This window comes from Suricata suricatta, chromosome 8 (assembly GCF_006229205.1).
Source record: "Suricata suricatta isolate VVHF042 chromosome 8, meerkat_22Aug2017_6uvM2_HiC, whole genome shotgun sequence".
Taxonomy (NCBI): Eukaryota; Metazoa; Chordata; class Mammalia; order Carnivora; family Herpestidae; genus Suricata; species Suricata suricatta.
In genome coordinates, this window is record NC_043707.1 from 71,968,680 (window position 1) to 71,992,360 (window position 23,681).

Sequence of the window (23,681 nt, forward strand, 5' to 3'; positions counted from 1 at the left end):
GCTACCTAGATGCAGAACTGACCCAGACAATCAAGAGATTAGTCCAGTGTCTAAAGCGATTTCATAAAATAGCATAGGATTGAGATATTGGAACCATTCATCATTATTACCTCTCAATTTGATTTTCATAGTTCCACTTCTAAAGAATGTCCAGGTATTCTGATCCATATGGGTAAGTTAGAAATGACCCATCCATCCCTTTCCACTAAAATTCAAAGTAGTTGAGCAAATGCTAAAACTAGGGAAAAAAAATAAGAGTCCTCTCTTTTAATATATGAGTATGCAATTAAAAGGATCCATATTTGTCAAGTCCCAAAGCTATATCCTTGTCTCCAGTCAGTGAATGACAATTTGCTGTTCTTAAAGAATCTTTGATCAAAGTCTACCGGCATCATTTTTCACTAACCTATCTGCAAATTCCTCCTGGTTCCTGTTAGAAGTGCTGTGAAAGATATTTCAAGTTTCATTTGAAAAAATAAGAGTAAATTAAGAAAAGACTTAACTTTTGCAAATAAAAGAATGGTAATTAAGTATATCATTAAAGTAGAATTTTAAAGGAGATAAAGGGAATTTATATCAAAGGAACCTTGAGAAACAGCTAATGGAAATTTCTTTTAAAAAATTTTTTTAATGTTTATTTTTGAGAGAGAGACAAGAGAGAGAGAGACAGACAGAGACACAGAGCATGAGCAGGGGAGGGGCAGAGAGAGAGGAAGACACAGAATCTGAAACAGGCTCCAGGCTCCAAGGTGTCAGCACAGAGCCCAATGCAGGGCTGGAACCCACAAACCTGTGAGATCACAAGAGCTGAAGTCAGACGCTTAACTGACTGAGCCACCCCGGTGCCCCGGTAATGGAAATTTCTTAATGATAGTATTGAAAAGACAACCAGGGTTCACGCTTCAGGAGAATCTGCTCTGTTTCTGATATCAGCTGAATCATCTCTGTACGGTGAGGAGAACACAGCAAAATAACACCAACTCAAATAGAGTGCACATTCCATCATATGTAATATACAACCCACACATACACCACACATTCACCATTCTCTCATTAGCCCCACTGTCTTCCTCCTAGCTTTGAGGTGTCCCCTTCCCTCTTCTTTCCACACTTACGGCCACAATCCCTAGAATTTTCTTTCCCCACTGCTACACTTACCGTTCCTTGTAAACAAATATTACTTATGTGGAAAATATTGGTAAGGAGAATGACCATGCAGAATTTGATTTCCTTGGTGCCCTGTACTATACCTAAGGATGGACTTGTATTTGGGTTTTATTTAAAAACCAATATGTTGGTAGATTCTAAAGTCAAGATCACCTTTCTTTTTTTGTCCATAGGGTGAACAAGGACTACCTGGTCAACCAGGAATTCAAGGTAAAAGAGGTCACCGAGGAGCACAGGGTGATCAAGGACCACGTGGAGAGCCTGGCCTGAAAGGGCAGCCTGTACGTGCCAAATCGGAAATTCACTAAGTATTAGTTTTCTACAGACCAGGCCACTGGTGCACAATAATGATTATCCTATCTATTCACATTGCAGGGAGAACATGGTGTTCGAGGTTTGACAGGTTTCCAAGGATTCCCAGGCCCCAGGGTGTGTTTACATGTTTTCTGCTGTTCATCAGAAAGATGTTGAAATACCAATGTTTAGTCTCTGACTTGAGTTTTTGTATATTTTAATCTGTAAAATTTCAGTTGGTACAGAGTTATATATTTGCTTTTTGAACACGTTACTTTAAAACTTTGTGTAGATATAGATTTCCCCACCAATTTTCTTGAATAATTTGCTTTTGGCCCCCTCACATTCCATTTTGCCAAACATTTTATTGTGAAAGTTTTCAAACATACCACAAAGTTGAGAGAATGAGTGAAAACCCATATACCTATTACCTAGATTCTACCATAGCTTTTTACTCCACGTGCTTTATCATGTATCTATCTGTCCCTCCCTCCCTCTCTCCAATCACTTTGGTGTACTTCAAAGTCAACTGCACACTTTAGCAAGGTTCCTCCAAAGTACTCAGCATGTGCATAATTAATTATCCATTTACATTAACAATCTATTTTTTCAGAGCCAACTCTTAATAGATTGTTACAAGATTATTGCACTTGTAAATGTCCATGTAGAGTTAAAGATTTTGACTTTTTATTCTTATTATATTTTTAGGGTCCTGAGGGAGATGCTGGCATAGTTGGAATATCAGGTCCTAAGGGTCCTGTGGGACAGAGAGTGAGTATAAAGTCGTTGTACCTGCCTGGAAATTGTGATTCTTTGCGGATTGTAGGAATCAGCAACAAGAACTCTAAAATTGATATACTCCAAATTAATAACTTAATAAAATGACTTTGAAGGTAGAAACCTATTAGATCAAATGCAACGGTTCTGAGCCTTTTTCAGTTCATATGTTAATTTGGGCAAAAGACCCCATAGACCAACCATATTCCTAGTTCTTACTTTAAAAAAATACATACCAGAATTAATGTTGACACCGGATAATGTATTTATTAATTCACACTAGGAACAAAAAATAAAGGGTTTCCTATTATAAGTATTAATACCAGAGACCACCTCCAGGCACCACGCCAAGGAGGCTTGCCTCTGACCAGAACTCCTCACACCACACTTTGAAACATATTTCCCAATACTGATGTTTCCCCAGCTCAGGGGTTGGTATCCCTAGAGAGTGATGAGGAACTGCTTAAAGAGTTGCAAAGATTGGCGTCTGAAGAATTCCAATTAGCTGGTCAGTGCCTGGAATTGCAAACTAGCAAATATAAATAGAGATAGATAAGCCATCAGCAACTACTGGTTTTTGTTGGTGTGTTTTTTGCTTTTTGGTTTTGTTTTTGTTCCTATTAACCACAGTCTCCTAATTGATGAGATGATGTATAAAACTGAAAAGAAAAAAGGTGTAAAACATGAAACCATGGATTGCCTGCAGCAGTGGCACCCCCCTGGCCAGCAGCAGCTACTAGAGCAAGGGTGAAGAGGGCAGAGGGAGGAAGGCGAGTGCTCCCGAAGCAGGAGAAAGGGATCTTGAAAACCCTCACAGCGGAAAACCACTGTCTTGTGTAAAATATTAAATGAAAAGTCAAAATTTTGAAATCCTACACCCCTGCCCCAACTCTTACAATAAATTCTTTTCAGCAACACAAAGGTCGGTGTTGTCATGGGAAGTGTTTGTTTACAGACCCTACTCAGCATTTCTTCAGGTGCAAATTTATTAATTATTTTTATGATTTCTGAAGAACCATGGAAAATTGGGACTTTTATATAAAGCCTTATTCTTGATCATCCACAGGTGAGTTCTACGTGGACAGGCTTCTCTATTATAAACATTGTTCTGAAGTTCTTATATACATTTTCTCCCTTCATTCCAGTTTTATTAAGTTCTCAATCAATTAATCCTTTCTTGCTATTCAAAAAGAAGTTGGCTGCCTGTCTAGCATCTACTGTAATCAGAATCTTACAAAGTGCTGGGTTTCTGTCGGCCAGGGTCTGAGCATATATTGCTTTGCAGCTCCAGAAATTTTATCAGTTCACCAATAGTAAAGTTCTGGAAACTGCTTACAAATACTAGTTTACAAGTGCTGATATCTCTTATTAAGTCATTATAGAGACAAGTGAAAGTCATGATAGGTTAATGTTTAGCAGAAAACTAATATGTACCAGAGTTCAGTTTGTGACCCTTATATCATTTAATCCTCATAAAAATACAGTGAGAGATGCTATTATCCCCATTTTTCAAGTGGACAGGCAAAGTCTCCGAACGGTAATTTGCTCAAGGCCATGTGTGGCAAGTAGAAGAACCAAAATTTTAATCCAGAGCTGATTGACCAAATCATATGTTACAAAGTTGCTTGCTAATTGCATAATTAGACTACAGAATGGATATTAAGTGTCCAGGTACCTAGTTCTTGTTCAATAATCAATAAATACTTGATGATTAAATCAATTAAATTAAGTAGGAAATTTGGATTGATTGTCTTTCTTTTCAAAGATGTATTTATGTAGTTAATTGGTACCAACCATTAAAATCATAACACCTCAGCTTTTGGACACATTTCAATAAACATAGACAATTTTTGCTGTTTTGGTCTTTGTTTTCTAGAGTTCATGTATATTAACAAATCATTTTTCTGAAGCGTTCAACCACATTCAAGTTTATTATACAAAAGCTTTGTTGACTTTTTTTCAGTGATAAACTAGTCTAGGGCTTATATTTGATTAGGTTAGGAGATCATCTGTCTTTATTTGATTATGGATCTTTGAGATTTAGGTACCATATTGACAAATTATCACAAAGTCAATTTTTGTGTGTAAAAGTGATTCCATTAGATTTAATTTTATAGTACCAGCTAATCTCTCTCATTCTAGGCTCATTCTAGCCCATCTATGATAGACTCCATGACATAATGATCTCAACTGGTAGTATTTTCTGCACCTTAGCAGGAGTTAGACTAAGAGAAATCCTATTAGATATCTGTGTTTAAGTATTCAGGTTAAGTGTGAGCAAGAAAGACTGAAATTGGCTGCCAGTGGAATTGGGGGTGGAGGTTGAGGGAAAATAACTAAAACAGGTATTTTGTATTCATAAAGAGGTGGTAAGTCAGACAAAGAAATGAAAATACAGTATGATCTTATTCATATGTGGAATCTAAAAAAATAAAACAAGATAAAACAGACACATAGATATGTGGAAACAAACTCTTGGTTACCAGAGGAGAGGAGGAGTTGGGGGACAGGCAAAACAGGTGAGGGGAATTAAAAGTTACAAACTTCTAGTTATAAAATAAGTATGTCACGGGGGTGTAATGTACAGAGTAAGAAATGTAGTCAGTAATTGTAATAACCTCTGTATGGTATCAGGTGGTAACTAGACTATTGTCGGGATCATTTTATAATGTATAAAAATATTGAATCACTGTGACATATACCTAATAGAAACTAACAGAATATTGTACTTATTTTATTGAATATTGTGAGTTATACTTCAGTTAAAAAAAAAAAGATGTGTTCCATATTTAGTTTGGGAGGAGTTGACCAGATTGGGCTTATTCAAGGTGATCTTCATAATCAATAACAGCCTAAAGTTTCAAAATCCTTTTTCTCATTTAATTCTCACAATGGCCCTATGAAGTATGCAATCTTATGTAACAGGTGGAGAAACTGAAGTTGGTCACATATGACGCTTTGTGTTTCTTTCCCATACTTTTTCTCAGTGGCATGCTGCATGTCACTTAGACATTGCTTTCAACATCTATAAAGAAAACTATTCAGGGGCGCCTGGGTGGCTCAGTAGGTTGAGCATCCGGCTTCAGCTCAGGTCATGATCTCACAGTTAGTGGGTTCGAGCCCCACATAGGGCTCTGTGCTGACAGCTCAGAGCCTGGAGCCTGCTTCGGATTCTGTGTCTCCCTCTTTCTCTGGCCCTCCCCTGCTTGTGCTGTCTCTCTCTGTCTCTCAAAAATAAAAAAAAATATATTTTAAAAAAAATTAAAAGAAAACTATTCAAAATTTTATCATTCTATATAGTCTTTTTTATGTAATTGCATTTGTTATATAATGACCCACATGTAAAATGGCATCATTGAAGTTATCGCCACATGAAAATTATAAGACTGAATTATGTTTGTTAGAAATTATACAGATGGAATTCTGCTAATAGGAATCTATAATGTACAGAATTGTGTCACATGCTGCAAATCAAAAGTACTATGATTTCTCCTGGTACTATACTATTTTATAATAAAAATTGGAATCATGCCGACATGGACTATTTTACCATTGCACAAGAAATTTTCTAGAATTTTTCTGCATTATACTGGCAGTGAGACTGACTGATGTTCTTTTACTCCCACAGGGAAACACTGGCCCCTTTGGCAAAGAAGGTATAATAGGCCCAACAGGTAGAACTGTAAGTTTGTTGCAATATAGGTCTTCTTTTCTTTGTCATGTTCTTATTTTTTCCTCTTTAATCCTATTTCTAAAGGAATCCAAAAAAGATCCCCCTGGGTATTTGAGAAGCCAAGGGCGAAAACAGATGTACATTTTCATCTGAAAAGTGATTACTGAGAGCTTAGAGATCATATGTGTGACGAGGAAGGTGTATATAGTGAGGCAGACACTTAAAACTGGAGTTGAGAAAGGAAAATAGAACTTGGGCGGGGAGGTGGGTTGAGCATTTGTAGCAGAGAGGTGATCACGAAAGCACTAAGAAGAGTCTGCTCTCTGAAGGAGAAAGCATAGCAAAAGCTGGCCAAGATTTGAGTATTTGGACGTGTCCACTATAAAGGAAAGAGATAGTTGGTGGGAATAGCAGGAAAAACAGAAAATCACAAGGTTCAGATAGATGAGCTTCAAGGAGGGAGTAATTAACAGAGATCTTTAAGAAAATAAATTACAGTAAAAGATAAAGTACAAACTTCAGTGAGGAAGGAACATTACTTTTTCCAAATTCTTACAGAATTTAAACATTTAATGACTTTTAATGAAACATTTAATAACTTCTCAAATTTAAACATCTAATAAATTTTCTCAAAATCTTACAGAAAACTTTTGAAGCAGGTATTATTATTTCTATTTAAGACATAGGGAAACAGATTGGGTTTCTAAAGGTTCATCTAGTTAATCAAAGCGGTACAGCTAGTGAATTACATAGGGGCTGTTTCTTCCTTCAAGATCAGTGCTCTTTCTACTCCATTCAAGCTGCATCTGGAGAGGAAAAACTGAAGTAGTTAGTAGATCCCAGTACCTGTAGAAATTTGACAAATAGAACAGGAAATAAAACAATGGTTGGCGAAGTCATGAGAGAGTTTTGCAATACCAACAGTAGTGTAAACATTCAAGAGGAAGAGCCCAGTAGATAAGAGCAAACTGAGACTTGGGGAGGAAAGGTGTATTCCCTACAGGGAACCAATATTTTGAATGATTTGAAAGTGTTATGTAGAGAGACAGAGAGTTTTGATATATAAAATGAAATGTTTCAGGTGTTAGGTATAATTGTTCTCTTTGATACATTAGGGAAGAATTTCCCACTAAAGTTGCTGAATTTTTTATTTTACAAAATGAAATGTACAAGTCAACACTTCTCTAGATTTTCAGCATTTACTACTCAGAGCTATATAGTCTACGTGGGAGATTGTAGTGGGAGAATTCTCATATTTTGGTGGGTGGTTCTTCAATTAGCTAAGGAACACATACTGTTCTGATTACTGAATGATTGTTCTCTTTTGTCAAAAATGTGAAATATCAATTGCTCAAGGAAATCATAATAAAGAGATGGCTCAATTAAAATATCTTACTGTGTTTTGTTTACAGATAATTCTTTAAAGCCCTTGTAATATTCAGCATGCACATCAAATTTTTTCCATATTCTATTTTTTCCGTTCTAAGAAGAAACTTCTAAGAAGAGTTCACTATGTAAGAATAAGCACTTGAGAGTGGCCAAAACTTTGTGGAAAAACAATAGTGGTGGGGGATGGAAGACTTGCTTTTCCAAATAAGGAAGCATTACTTCAAAATCATTTTAAATGAAACTATTGGGTAGTATGAAGGAGTAAATAGATAAGTGTAACAGGCTAGAATCCAAAATTAAATCTCAGAATATATAGGAATTTAATTATAACAGAAATGGCATATCAGAATGATTTAGACTGTTAGTTAATAGGAGCCCTGAATCAAACTGGCTTGAATAATAAGGAAATTTATATCACAATTAATGGGAAGCCCAGAGGTAGGAAGGGCTTCAGATTTGGCTTACTTAGTGATTTTGTTATGTTGTCCAAGACCAGGTTCTTTCCACGTCTCTATCATCCTGAATGTTAGCTTCATAATTAGGCTTACAGAAAGACGACTACAATTTCTTAGGAATTACATCCAGATATAATTATCCAAAGTGAAAACTGATCTATAGCCCTATCTTGGGAAAAATAAAATCTTTTCCAGAAGTCTCCCACTGCATTTTTCTTCCGTCCATTGATCAGATACATGCCCATTCTTATACCAGTGACAGGAATGAGAAATGGGATTACTTTTAGTCACAATATTGCTGTAAGAAATTGGAACCCTATTTCACCCAACTTTGTTTTATTCTTTTTTTAAAAAGACTTTAAGGTTAAAAAATAAATAAATCTAGAAAGCGAATGTATAGCTTAAAGGTTGGGGAGACCTTTGTTGTTTGTTGGTTTGTTTGTTTGTTTGTTTGTTTGTTTTTACTGTTTTTAAAATTTATTTTTAAGAGAGAGATAGAGCATGAGTAGGGGAGAGGCAGAGAAAGAGGTGGACAGAGGATCCGAAACAGGCTCTGCACTGACAGCAGTGAGCCCCATGTGGGGCTCAAACTCATGTACTGGGGACTATGATCTGAGATGAAGTCAGACACTCAACCAACTGAGCCACCCAGGTGCCCCTGAGGACACCCTTTATATAAGAAAGGAAATCTGAAAACTACAAAAGAACAGAATATGTATTTGAATACTTGAAAATTTAAAATTTTGTGTGGAAAAAGATTCCATAAATAAAATTAATATAAGCTGGGCAAAAATAATTGCAAACGAATATGAGTTGGTATACAAAGAACTCTTACAAATTGGTATGAGAAAGATAGAAAACTTGATAGGAAATTGAATAACAAACCCAAAGGGTCAATAATTATTTGGAAAGATGCTCTCCTAACTCCCAGAAACGCAAATTAAAGTAATAATGAGATATTACATTTAACCTTTCAGAAGGGGATTAGGGAAAACAGTACTCCTATCATTAGTAGAAATGTGAATTATAGCTTTCATGGAAGGATATTTGTTAAAATATAAGTGCATATACCCTTTGACCAATCGGTTCCACTTTGAGGACTTTGTGCAATAGAAATTAAGTACTCTGTACACTAAGGAAATTAGAGAAGGATTTTTTTTCACAGTATAGCCATATTAGCAAATAAGTTTGAAATCACATGAATGTTCATCTGTAAAGGAATGATTGAGTAAATAGTTGTCTAGCCATTTCATAGATTATGCAGCTATGGAGAACAACTAGTTATATTTAGTTCAGTGGACTTGTGGTTGTTCATACTGTATTGTTAAGTGTGAAAAATCTGATTCACAGAAGAGCATACAATATGAGGTCAGTATTATGAAATAGTACCAATCACCCTATACATACATAAATATTTTTGTCACTATTTCATCAGAAAAAAGTATGAAAAGGTATATACTTAATTGTTAATACTGGGCTGACCGTGAGAGAGTGTATAAAAACAAGTTCTATAAAGATATCTTAAAAATTAGTTTTTGGAGGGATGCCCGGGTGGCTCAGTTGGTTGAGCATCCAACTTTGGCTCAGGTCATGATCTTGCATTCATGGTTTAGGGCCCCACTTTGGGCTCTCTGCTGTCAGCTTAGAGCCTGGAGCCTGCTTCAGATTCTGTGTCTCCCTCTCACTCTCTGCCCCTCCCCTGCTACCACTCTGTCCCTCCCTGTCTCTCAAAAAATAAAACGTTAGGGGTACCTAGGAGGCTCAGTTGGTTGAACGTCCGACTTCGGCTCAGGTCATGATCTCATAGTCCGTGGGTTCAAGCCCCACAAAGGGCTCTGTGCTGACAGCTCAGAGCCTGGAGCCTGCTTCGGATTGTCTACCTCTCACTCTCTGCCCCTCCCCAGTTCGCTCTCTGTCTCAGTCTCTCGAAATAAAATAAAGACATAAAGAAAAAAAAGAAAAGAATTGTGGATGAAAAAAAAAAACAGCTTTAAAAAAATAAAACGTTAAAAAAATTAGTTTTGGGGGAGCACCTGGATGGCTCTGTTGGTTAAGCCTCTGACTTTGGTTCTGATCATGATCTTGCAGTTGATGATTTCAAGTCCTGCATCAGGCTCTCTGCTGTCAGCACAGAGCCCAATTGGGATCTTCTCTCTCCCTCCTTCTCTGCCCCTCCCCTATTTGCACAAGCGCTCCTACGCATGCTCTCTCACTCTCTCTCTCAAATAAACATTAAAAAAAATTTTTTTAATTAGTTTTTGGAAGTTACTATCCTGTTTTAAAATAAGTTAAGAACAAGATAGGAAACACAAAAGAAGTAATATAAATGGTGAAATAATGAGAGAGTATTTTGAACCTGCAAGATTAACAAAGTTATAGTACATGGCATGTGTTGAGATATCTAGACTCCCATAGTTTACAGGCGTGCATGCAATTTCAAACAAAGTTTCTGGAGGACAACTTTTATGGAGTATAAGGATATTTGTCACAGGGTTAGCATGACAAAAATTAGAAATAATCTAAAGGAAATTCAATAAAATATGTTATAGTTCTTAAATACTAAGTAAGCATTATAACATTTATGTTATAATTATGGAAAACATTCATAACATTAAGAAAGTGTAAATTCATGTTTTTGAAAAATAAATAGTATTATCCTTTTTAAAATGAAAAGAAAATAATTTCCACAAGGATGAAAACAAAAATATTAACAGGAATTTTTATTTTTATTTTTTAATGTTTTATTTATTTTTGACATAGAGAGAGACAGAGCATGAGAGGGGGAGGAGTAGAGAGAGAAGGAGACACAGAACCGGAAACAGGCTCCAGGCTCTTGAGCTGTCAGCACAGAGCCTGATGCGGGGCTCAAACCCACGTACATGAGATCTGACCTGAGCCAAAGTCAGAGGTTTAACCAACTGAGCCACTCAGGAATCCCAGGAATTTTTAAAACAATAGGTTCATCTAACAGCAGACCACAGTCTCTTGTCAGGTGCACATAGAAAATCAACAAAATAGACCACAGTTCTAGTCATAAAAAAATTTTGTACTAAACTTAAAAGAACTGAGGTCATACAAGATATGTTTTCTGGCCATCATGGAATTACAGTAAAAAATCCATAAGCTGGAAAGATAATGAGAAAATTTCCAAACACTTGAAAACTAAACCACACACTTCTAAGTAATCCATGGAACAAAGAGGATGTCTCGAAGAGAGAAAATATTCTGAACTGGATGAAAATGTATACAACATATCAAAATTTGTGGGATGTAGCTCAGAGGGGGAAATAGAGAAGATGGGGGGAAAGGACACTGTCCTAGAAACAAGGTTTGCAAAGGCTGAGGGGGACAAATATTAGAAGAATTTAATCTGGTAACTTCCAAATGGTTTGGTATTTGGTTGTCGGATCAGCTGTTTTGACTTGCGTGCCTATTATCCCTGTCTGACTTCATGGATAGCCTGATAAATCAATAAATTGTTTTTGTTTTTGCTTTGCTTTGCTTTGCTTTGCTTACATCAGGAAAAGGAGACTAGAATTTATATAAGTTTACTCAACATGTCCTGCTGGATAGAAAAAACAAAAACATAAGTTATCATGTTTCTGTGTATAGCTTCAACTACATTTGATAAATAACTATCAACAGCACTAAACTAACATTTCCTGTTTTCTTGTAGGGACCCAGAGGTGAAAAAGGCTTTAGAGGTGAAACTGTAAGTTTAAATTTATGGTTTTATTATCACTTGTCACTAGGCTATATAAGTTCCATGAAAGCAAGGACCTTGTTGATCTGTTTGTTTTTATTATTATGTCTCTGATACTTGTGGAATAAAAATAAAATTACAGTTCTCGGAAGGTAGAGCTAATCTAGGTGGTACCTTACAGTGAAACCTGATAACCCCTAAGCATTTTAAGAACCTGCCGATCAAGTTCTTCCCGGATCACTGTGTGAAATGGCATATTTGCCTTGTCAGGCCTCAGGCATTTGCCTGGTGAGCCTTCCTCACCAGTGCTGGAGCGGGAGGACGGCCGCATCGCCTTAAGGATGTACCCCCTGTGTCCAGTCAGTGCCCGAGAGGTGCAGTGCAGAAGCATTTCGTTACTTGTGTACTTCAGCCAATTGAAAACAATTGTTAGAGGACGGACAAAAGGTACATGTAGCACTTTCCAGGCCTAAGCTGCTTACACTGGCACTATTTCCTGCTTCTCTGGGATGCCAATGCTTCCAGGTTAAAGAAGCCACTTTGTAAAGAGGCCACTTTCCCAGCAGAGATCCTGCTGTACTTACTAAAGCAGCAGCCATGAACAGGGAGCAGGCACGGAGTAATTTGAGGGGGATTAATACCAAGTACAGAAGGCAAACAAGAATAAACTTAAAGGTTGCAGAAAAGTCTTGGCTTAAAAGATAATAAAATTGCATTCACAGCTGACATTGCTTTTCACCATAAGGTATGCTTGGGGGCTCAGGATAAGTAAGTTGCAGTTATATTAACTAGCTGAGGAAGAAAATGTATGTGGTTTCAGATAAGTCTAAGAATCCCCAGAGAGCTTCAAAATAGAGGTTTTTCTTTTTCTTTTTTAAAGATATTATTTTTAAGTAATCTCTACACCCAAAGTGGGCTTGAACTGACAACCCCAAGATCAAAAGTTGCAAGCTTTACCAACTAAGCCTGCCGGGTGCCCTAAAATAGATGTTTTTAAATTGCAGAAATGTGGCCTTCATATTTTCTCAGCAGACTTACTCTAGCCAGAACCAAGGATGTATGTACACAGTGAAGTCATATTCCCCAGGAGGAGTAGAAAGGGAAAAGGAAAAGTAGAGAGGCTTGGAATTAGCTCATTTTCTAGACTTGTCTGTCTTCGACTGCCTTCCTGAGCAGTTCTCTCCAAGTACTGTGGCTGGAATATAAGCTTCTGTCAGGTAGGAAACCTCAATTACCTATGACAATTTAACAGGCATTTCACATGAAAGAAAATTCAATGGCTCTGACGGCTTGCAAATTCAGCAGATTATGCCTGAAATTTTAGGTTGCACTGATGGACATATGGCATCCAGAATAAAGCAGGTGGTGGCACCAGTCAGGCCATCCCCAAAGGGGAACATGGGCAAAATTAAAGCATATTTGGAGAAGGACTCTCTCAGATCCGTGTCCTAGAAAATCCAGCTGAAATAGCCATGGATGTTTAACCCTTACCAGGCTCTGCAACTTTATCATCCTTTTCCTTGTTCTCATTGTTCTCTCTTCGCTTCCAGGGTTTTGCACCTGCTTTCTTGCCCGTGTTCTTTATCCCTGTATTTCATATTTATGAGGTTATAATTTAAGTTTGCTTGCTGACATTTTATCCTCAACCAAACTGCGCCCAGCGGACATAAAAACCAGTAGCCAGGACCTAGTACAATGCCTGGCAAGTGTTCCTCAGTCTTTTCTTAAATGTCCTCTTATCAGAGAGGCTTTTCCTTCCTAGCCTATGTAAAATAGCAAGAGGCCCATCTGCCTGGGATTCCATATCTTTTCTAAACCTGTTTCCTTACAAGCTGATATGTTACATATTTATTTGAGTTTTTTGCTTATTATATCTCTCCTCACTAGAATATGGACTCCATGACACAGATGTTTTACCTGTTGTTTGCATGAAAGCTGTGTCCACAACACTTTATATAGTGCCTATGTTACATAGTTGGTGTTCAATAAATATTTAGTAACTTACTGGTGAATGAATTAGAAAATATTTGAGGTATTGGAACATGATAGTTACCATTAAGTATTTGAAAGGACGAATATGTGTAATATGAGTAACTCTAGAGGTTAAATTTTAAATTATTTACTTATTGAATTGAATTTTCAATTTCTGTGCTTGGCTCCCTCAGAGACAGTGAGCTCCATGAGAGCAGGAAGTATGTTTGATATGCCCTAATTCTCAGCCCATCACAGGACTCAGCACATGATTAGCACAGAGTAGATACTGTTAACCAAGTGGATGGAATGCTGAGGCTGATTCCAGCTCAAAATAATAGTGAGCTGTATACTATCATAAGGCACTGCTTTAAAACAAGATAGTTTTACAAGATAGTTGAGTGCCTGTCACTAGAAGCCTAATGACTATGTTTCTGAGTTACTGGATGGGTAGTTTTGCACTGAGTAGGGGAATTAGAATTTATACCTTCAAAGTCCCTTCCAGCTCCAAGAGTTTGTGATCTACATAAAAGAAAAATAAGCAGATCCCCATAAAAGAGCAAACAAAAACATAGAACATAAGGAAGAGTTCTTTAAAGTAGAAGTTAGCTCCTGTCAAGTCTAATTCCTGTTCTGAATTCACACACTTCTCTCACTCTTTATCACTGGCACTCTTGTCCAGATCGCCACGATGTCTCCCCTGGACTCCTGACTTCCTAGTGTTCCTTCCACTTTTCTCCACTATATTCGTTCTCTACACAGCAACTAGAGTGATACCATTAAAACAGAAATCAGATTCTGTCGCTCTCCTCTTTAAAACCTTTCTACGACTCCTTCTTGCACTTAGAATAAAATCCAAATTCCTTACCTTGGTCTACCATGTCCTACAAGAACCAGCCCTGGGTTGCCTCTCTGAACTCATCATGTGTCCCTTTCCCCTTGCCGCCACACTGACTTCGCCTCTATTCTTTGGAACATGCCTTTTACCTAGAAAACTCATCTGTTCCTCACATGATTGGGTCTTACCTCATTATCCAGGTCCCATCTCAAACATCTTCTTAGAGAAGTCCTCCAGGACTCTTCAGTCTCACTATCCCTGGTCTTTCCCACAACATCCTGTTTTGTTTTCTTCATAGTAATTAGCAGTATTTGAAATTATTTTTCTGTCTCCTCTGCTAGAATATAAATTCCATGAGAGCAGGGAACTTTGATACACTGATTATCAGTATCCAGAATAGAACCAGCCATGTAGTGGGTAATATTTGAGAAATGAATTAATAAATAAATAAATACTGTTCCCTAAAATTAAAAGTTAACAAGTATTTTTAATTCTGACTATAAAGTCGCATTTACTGAATTGACATACTCACTAGTCTTTTGCTCTGTGGATTACTGTAGTTCTCTTAATAAATGAGGTACAACCTCCTAATACAAGGAAGGGGACACAGTGGCATTTCGTATAGGCAATAACATTAGCTGTTACAACAAAGGTTACCTTGCACATTAGAATTTATTGGTTTATTCTGCTCTTTTGTTGTTGACTAACTGGTATTAAATATCTTTTTATCATCTATTTTTCTTTGATTCCAATAGGGTTTAAGGAACTTTATAAAAGTAATTTTTTAATTCTTAGAGATCATATGCAATTAACTCACCCCATAAAATACACAATTAAACCATAATCTGGAAAAGCTTGGTAACATTACTTATACTCTCATTAGGATTTTTTCAGTGTATTCTACAAGTTTGTTTTAAGGGAAGAGTTTAAATAATTGACCGCCTAAACACTTCTACCTATAATGTTTCCAAATATATGACCTCAAGGGGGTCAGCCTCGAATAATACCAGTACATGGGGCATTTTTGGAATGAATTTTTATTAGCCAAGATCTTTTGTATTGAGACAAATATGACACTCCACTCTGTTCAAAGATCAGAAGCACAAGAATCTATCAAAGCAGGCTTTGTAAATCTTATTTTTAAATGTTCCACGAAGCTGGCGTAAGAATTTATGAAACTGTGCCATTCTTACCAATTTATAAAGCTATGCCATTTTATACCAAGACCAAATGATGATTCAATGCCTTTTAAAAAAAAAAAAAAGGTTACTCTCATTAAACAATACATGAGAAGTATCCCCTTTAGAATAAATTTGGGGTTTTTGGTTAGGAAGCTTTATACCTTCTAGAATTTAACATTTTAAACTCTAGTATTGGTCCCAGATAGGTACTCTCCACCTCTGAGAAAGCTGTTTCTGTATTGCCATCTATGAAAGAGTGCCTTTTCCCTTTCTATTCTATACTTGCTCCATATCTGCCTGCCTATGGACTATTCCAAAAATAAGTCCCTGGATTGACTTATTTTTGGAATATATATATATGTATATATATATAGTAAACTGAGCCAGAATTTTATGGCATCCTGAGAAGACTTCCTAGCAGATAGAATATAGATCTCCTTCCTCTCTCCCTGCTTCAAAACTATCACATTAATGGCAAGTTAATCTTAAAAGGTTACAAATATCTCCTGGTTCCCATGAGACAACAAATGCTTTTAGAACATGATTTTATGAAGTAAGAAATGCAAAGATGATCTCCAGAAATAATGGATACAATTGGTGGAAAAAAATGATCTCCTAGTGTCAATCATATGAAAAAGATTTTGACAAAAATGTCACAACTTGAAGCAGGTTAATGCCACAGAAGTAGGAAAAATAGAAAATAATCTCAGCTTATGAATTTTTAGATTAGCTGCTTCATTTTATAGCATATTATTTAATGAAAAGCAGTAAGATGTTGAAGAATATCATTGACGTTTTCTCAAATATTGCCTCTAAATTCATGTCTCCACAGTTCTTGATTAGCAGAATCTTCCTTTCTTCCAATTTGAAAGTGAGGAAGATATAGTATAAGGAAAATCTAAGTTATGGGAAAACATGTCCTAAACACTAACAAATTAATAATTCAAAGCTGATATGAATATGACTCTTTTTAAAATTTATAGATAGTATAATTCATTCAAATAAAAAATTTTTAAACTCTTTTAACTCAAGTACATACTTCCTTACATTCATACAAATTAAAAATTCCCAATGTGTATGCACATGGTCACCTTCTTTCTTCAAATGCAGAATATGAGGAAGAAAATTGATAAAATATTTGAAAATCACAATTTTGAAGTGAGCCTTAGAGACTGATCTTGACCAAATCTTGTTACAGTTGGGATATCTGAGATCCAAATGTGTAACAACTCACTCAAGAAAATACAGTTAATTAGGTACAGAGATAAGACCAGAGCCCAGGTCTCCTGATTCCCACACCATTGTACTTTTCTATTAATTATAGTACCTTTCAGAAAGTAAGTTTTAGGAGCAACTTGGGTAAGGAAGCTGGTATATATAGACCTGTCACCTATATTAAGAATAGTCCAGCCATTTACATGGCAGATTCCACAAGAGTCAATTCCTAACTTATAGTTATCTCTGTGCCTTATAATTCACTGACTCCATCCTAATCACATTTCTTCTCATAAATAGTATTTAATATCACCAAATTCCCAGTTAAACCCTACAAATCAGAGGTTCTCGACTAGGAGCCATTCCTCCACCACACACACACCACAGGAGACATTTGGCAATTTGTAGAGACATACTTGGTTTTCACACCTGGGAAAAAAGGAGAGTTGCTAGTCACATGTAGTAAGTAGAGACCCAGGATGCTGCTAAGCAATGCAAGCTTCTCAATTTATAACTGACAAAAAAGAAGCTCTCTGTACCTAAGCCAGCCTAAAGTAAAGATTAGGAAGTTAAATCAAGATTGCCTTTACAAAAAGGCAAAGTCTAACATACTCAGGTTCAAAGACATGCACTTATTAATATTTTTTAAAGTGTAAAAAAATTGTTACTTTTGGAGGATCAAATGTAAATTCTGGGATTAAATGGAAAGAGAGTCTATTTCCAATGATAGTACTTTGACTATGGCCAAATAACCACCATAACCATTCATATAAATTGGTTTCCCTTTAGGAAATTAACACAATCATAGTTTTATTATAAACTGCTTAGATTTTTTAATGTTTATTTATTTTTGAGAGAGAGAGAGAGAGAGAGAGAGAGAGAGAGAGAAATAGAGCATGAGCGAGGGACGGGCAGAGAGAGAGGGAGACACAAAATCTGAAGCAGGCTCCAGGCTCTGAGCTGCTGGCACAGAGCCCAGTGCAGGGCTTGAACTCATGAGCTGTGAGATCACGACCTGAGCTGAAGATCGTCACCCAACCAACTGAGCCACGCAGGTGCCACTAGATGATATTTTATATAGTAGCTAGAGAGAGGGAATCACTTTTTCTTAATGGTAGGCTAAAGAAATAGAAAACTAATAAATGTTATATTGTTGAGTAATATTTTGTTTGACTTGGCTAATTGCTTCATTCTATGGAGTTCTTTTCCTAGGGTTGTCTTGCCCTGGCTTGTTTGGCTTCAAGAATTTAATTTGATCATATTTGTGATGACCTGACTAATTTTGGGTAACAAGCCAAAAAGAAACCAGTAAAATCAGCAGTAAAAATAGTGTCTGCTTTCTATGACAATTTCCTCTTTCAAAGTCACAGATAAGGTACATGTTTTGTACTGAACCACCAGTGAGTTTACAAGTGTCAGAAATATGCTAAGCGGGGTGAAACATCAATGGTTTATTTTTACAATGTTGTTCCAGAATAGAAAAACTTACACAGCCAAATTCATTCTGAACCTCTGTATATTTAAAAGGCTATCTCTAGGGGCTCCTGGATGGCTCAGTTGGTTATGTGTCTGACTTCAGCTCAGGTCGTGATCTCACAGTTTCTGAGTTTGAGCCCCACATAGGGCTCTGGTCTGACAGCTCAGAGCCTGGAGCCTGCTTCAGATTCTATGTCTCCCTCTCTATCTCTCTGCCCTTTCCTCTCTCTCTCTCTCTCTCTCTCAAAAATAAACATTAAAATAATTTTAAACATGGTCTGTCTGTGTTTATCATGCAGCTTCTGAGGTACAAGTTTTATATATTCTTTACTTGAAATTATAATCATAAGCCATGCAAACTAAGAAATGTCCAGCAAGTGTGGTACTGGAGAGCTCTATTCTTTTTAAGTTACTGTTGTTTGCTCTAGTTTTCACAGTATATTTAGAATCAACAGCTCTGGCAAAACTCAAGTCAAGCATAACATCAATATTATTTAACTCTCAACTGAAGATAAATTGTGTTTTGTCATCTTTTAACCATAATCTGAATTTGACTCAATGTGGTCTTAACATTCAGTTGACCATCAAGTAAGTTAAATTTTGAGCATTCTCTTTTTTAATATTTTTATTTTGTTTATTTTTGAGAGAGAGAAAGAGCGCATGTGTGCTTGGGGGAGGGGCAGAGAGAGAGGAACAGAGGATTCAAAGTGGCCTGAGGAGACATAATTATTGTTGTTTCGTTTTGAAAAATTTGAACGAAACTTTTCACATTTTACTACACACTTTTTAACTATTCTAACTTCTAAATTAATATTAGGTAATTTTTACATTATTTTTGCATTCAAGTGCGGTTTTCAAAAACCTGCTATGGAGTAGTCACTATTCTTGTTCCAGGAAATGAAAAGGTGACTAAGACAGTCTTAAACACCTCTAGGGATTCTACTGTGTTATGTGCTAGAGAATGCAGAAGTGGTTAGCTGAGCAGGAGGGAGGCGGCTGGGGAGGCATGAGCAAGGTAAGTATAGAGTTTTAAAGACATACTGGAAGAGGAATGAGAGTTAAACAGATAGAGAAGGTAAGGAGGAGCATTCCTGGTCAAGGAAATAGCACATGCAAGAGAATGCATGTGTGAAAGAACTTTGAAGATGCAGATCTACAAGTAGTTGGTTATAGATGGAGTGTAGGACATGTTAGGGAGAGTAGGCAGAGGTAAGGCCCAGATCTTGAAGAGGAGGTAGGGATGTACATTGATTAAGAACATATACTTTCGGGGTGCCTGGGTGGCTCAGTCAGTTGAGTGTCCGATTCTTGATTTTGGCTCAGATCATGATGCCAGGGTGGTGGGCTCTAGCCTTGCATCAGGCTCTGTGCTGAGTTTGTAGCCTGCCTGGGATTCTCCTTCTCTCTCTCTCTCTCCCTCTCTCTCTCTATCTCACGCTCTCTCTCTTTCTCTCTCTCTGTCTCTGCCCGCCCCTTTCCCCTCTACCCCACTTACACACACTCTCTCTCTCTAAAATAAAAAAAAAAACAGAACGTATAGTTTTATATTCAATTGACTGCATTTTAATCCTAGCTCTGTTCCTCATTTGCTGGCTGCCACTTTCTTCATTGTAAAATGGAAATATAGCATATGACTTGGCATACAGGTAGTTCTCAGAAATTGAGCATATAACTTGTCATGTAGTAAGTTCTCAATAAATGGGAGCTACCACTTTTAGGAAGTTTATAACATCTCTAGACAAATAAAAAGCTATTGAATCATTTTAACTAAATAATGACCTGATTAGATTTCCATTTTATAAGCACAGTGTAGTTTTCATAGTAGAGAGATAAAGTCAGAATGTGATATTAGGAGTCCATGCAAAACACGATATCCTAGTCATCTCAGGCTGCTATAACAAATTGCCATAGACTGGATGGCTTAAATAAGATACAATATTTCTCATAGTTGTAGAGGCTCTGAAGTCCAAGATCAAGGTGCTGGTCCAATGTCAAGTGAGGGTCGTCTTCCTGGTTTGCAGGCAGGAGCCTTCTTCCTATAACCTCATATGGTAGGAAGAGAGATCATCTCTCTTGTGTCTCTTCTTAAAAGGACTCCACATAAGAGTTCCACATGATGTAATTACCTCCCCAATCCCCCACCTCCAAATGCCATCACACTGAAGATCAGGACTTTAATATATGAATTTGGGTGGAACACAAACATTCAGTCTAAAGTACATGATTAATACTCAAGTAAGACAGTTACTATGAAAATGGAGAAGTATTTTGGAGAGATTTGGAGGTGAATTCCACAGTCATAGATAACCAAATTATAGGTGGATATTGAAGGAAATGGAGGTATCTAAAAACACTAAAGTTTTCATCTTTGCTGATTTGGTGGATGGTATATAGAAATAATAGAAAAATATATTTAGGCAGTATTAACATTTTTAAATGTTATATTTATAATTGATTATTAAAATGAATAAATTCATTGTCTAGTATCAATAAAACATGAAAGTAAATATCCAGCTTGTTCACATTTGTGTGTGATAGTTGAGTGCAAAGAGCACATAACTTCAAAATATTAAAACAACTTTGAAACTTAAGAATCTGCCTCACATGGAACTAAATCTTAGTTGTCTTGTTTATACCAAACCATATGCATAAGATATACATATTGTGCTTTGTCTTCATTTCTTCTAGGGTCCCCCAGGGCCAAGAGGTCAACCAGGGCCTCCAGTGAGTTTGTTTGCATTTATATCTGTTTACTGTTGATGCTCATATGCTTGCCTGGTTTGAGATTATCTACTGACAAATTTTTTTTAATTTGTTATGTTATAGGGTCCACCTGGAGCACCTGGCCCGAGAGTAAGTTTTCTAGGTTTTGTTTACTTTATCTTAGTATATTACACTAAAGCTTTTTAAAGCTTCTTCTAACTCCCTGTTTAAAAGGTGTTTCTTTTCCCTACATGTTTTTTTTTTTTTTGCTAATCTGATATAAACCCTTCCCAGCTATAATAATGAAATCTAAGCCTCAGACTCAGACTTCTCATCTATAAAAAGGGGAATGTCTAACTTTCTTGGGTAGATATGAGTTTTAAATAGGAAGTAAAGGGATGGCTCAGTTATATCCATAACCATCCGTAGACCTGATGGTTTAAACAAGACAGTGCAGAACCTGCTTGAGTCTCTCTCTTTCTCTCTCTCTCTCTCTCTCTCTCTCTCTCTCTCTCTCTCTGTCTTTCAGAATTAAAAAAAAATTAAAAAGTAAAGCACTCAGCATAGTGCCTTACATAAAAAGTACTCAAAAAAAAAATACTGACCCCCTCCATTTCCTCCTACTTCTGAGCTCTGACTCTCCTTTTTTAAATGTTTTTCTACCAACAAGTAATCCACTTCTTAGACTTTACAAGAATCCATCTCAGTTGCTGGTGTCTTTAGTAGCCTTCAGACTTACGTATTTGCTTGTTATCTATGACAACCTAGAGGTTGCTGCCTTTATCTTTGAAGCAAAGCTTCTGTTACCTCATTGTCAGCTGCTATCTCCTGGCCTCTGATGTTCCAAGTTTGGTTTCCTATATGCTTTGCATTCACTTATCTTCCTGCTTCTTGCAAGAGTCTCCTTCCATCCTCAACCTCACCTATGCCCTACTCTACAGCAGCCTTCTCAAATTCAGTGGTCCTTGGTCACACTTCCTGCCTCAAAAAGATCCACCATTGGCTACATTATCCCAAACAATGCCTAGTTCCATGACTTCTAGCCTTACTTATTTCCACATACTGCACTGGTGTCGGTTGGATTTCTGACAGTTCTAGTTGGTAGATCACTGTGGTCTATTCTCAACACTCCAGAAACGTCCTTCCTTTATGCTTTTTATCATGGTGAATAGTAACTTTCAAGCAAGGTGCCACAGGTAGATTATCTCCTTGGAAACAGGAGATTCATTCTCCACGATGTTTAAAACTTACTCTCACTTTCTGGCTATCTGAATAGGAAAATGAAACCTGCCTTGGCATGAACATTAATGGGAATGCCTTTATTTAATCTTAAATTACTGTTTATTTCTATTCTTCCCTTCCCCCTGGATCTCCACAAAGCCTGGCTTACAAATACCTTCATCAGTTGCCTTCCCACTTTATAATGATTTTGATATAGCTGCCTTCCTAAAAAAGGACAAGGCCTAAAAGATCCTTGGCAAATTAGATGTAACTAATGAAAATTTTCACACTGAAATACCAAGCTTTGTGGCACCATAGCCCTGTCTCACTTAGAAATGTTTGTATATGTTCTCTACAGCCAAAATGAAGTTGGGTAAAGATGTTTATTCTGAACAAGGTGTGATAAGAATATATACTTTGAAGAATTATTAGGAGGATTAAATAAAATATATGTGCTTGTCACATTGTAAATACTTAAATGTTAGTTTCTTTCTTTCCTTCTTTTATTCCTTTCTTTTTGCCTTTCTTCTTGGCCAATATGAAAGCTGGTTTCCTTATATTATCTTTCTGGGATTTTCACAGTCTATTGTAAAAAAGTGACATTGTAAACCTGAGAAGACTTCTGGAGCAGAAGTGTAAATGCCAGGAGAAAACACCTATATATTCTTTCTGAGCTCAATTTATGATCATAGCTTCTTTGAAACTCTTCTTAATTCCTTCTCATCACACTGCAAGCTAGAGCTGATCACTTCCCCTTCTCATTTATACTCATTCATCTTCACGCCAGTCTCTTTCTATTATGAGACTGTGAACTCTTTGAAGGTAGAAACTTTTTTTTAATTTCTTTTCCATTCACGCCCTAATGATTGAATGAATAAATGAGTCCAAAAAGCAAGTTGTGCCTCTTAGAAAATTTCAGTGAGAATCCTCTAAAGACAGAATATTTCACTTGGAGGGAAATACTGTCTAGAATAGAACAGCATCATAGAATTAGAGACAGACATTCTCTTAGTAATTTATTTAGTATTTATTTCAGACTGACTTATGACTCATAGTTAGTGGTACTTTAGACCAATTTAGTGAGTCTTATTCAGAATTCTTTTGAAATTAAAGTAAATAGAATAGAATTTTAAAAATATGGGGAATAACTGCTTAATGAGTATGAGGTTTCTTTTAGAGGTGACAGAAATGTTTCAAAATTAAGTAGTCATAATCATTAATACAACATAGTGAATTACTAAAAGCAACTGAATTATACACTTTAAAAATGGTTTAAATGGTGAATTTTATGTTATGTGAATTTTACTTCAATGAAAAAGCAAAAAAAAAAGAAAACCAGTCTATCAGCCCTAATAAGAATAAATATGGTTTTATAAAACTTTTCAGTTAAATGTATGTATTTTTGTGTGGACCTTATCATGAAGTAAAAATGTATTTCTTCCTATGGGTCAAGACAAATTTGAAAACCTCTAATCCAGTTTAACTTCCTCTTTTTTAAGACCGATGGAAGTAAAGTAACTTGTCCAAGTTCCTAAAGTAGAATAGCTAAAAGGAAATGTGTCAGGAAAAGGAATATATCTTGATGGTACTTTTGAATTTAAGGATATTATCACGGTGA

The 23,681-nt window shown here is 36.5% G+C and overlaps 1 protein-coding gene across 4 annotated transcripts in view; it reads left to right on the forward strand.

Annotated features, from left to right (window-relative positions):
• The window catches only part of COL24A1 (collagen type XXIV alpha 1 chain), a 475,258-nt gene that overhangs the window by 425,840 nt on the left and 25,737 nt on the right, over positions 1–23,681 (forward strand). For all 4 annotated transcript variants that reach the window (XM_029948854.1, XM_029948855.1, XM_029948856.1 and 1 more), the window contains 7 exons: positions 1,341–1,448; positions 1,543–1,596; positions 2,170–2,232; positions 5,867–5,920; positions 11,432–11,467; positions 20,828–20,863; positions 20,966–20,992. In XM_029948854.1, coding sequence (XP_029804714.1) covers positions 1,341–1,448; positions 1,543–1,596; positions 2,170–2,232; positions 5,867–5,920; positions 11,432–11,467; positions 20,828–20,863; positions 20,966–20,992 — 378 coding nt within the window. The remainder of the gene's footprint in view (positions 1–1,340; positions 1,449–1,542; positions 1,597–2,169; positions 2,233–5,866; positions 5,921–11,431; positions 11,468–20,827; positions 20,864–20,965; positions 20,993–23,681) is intronic.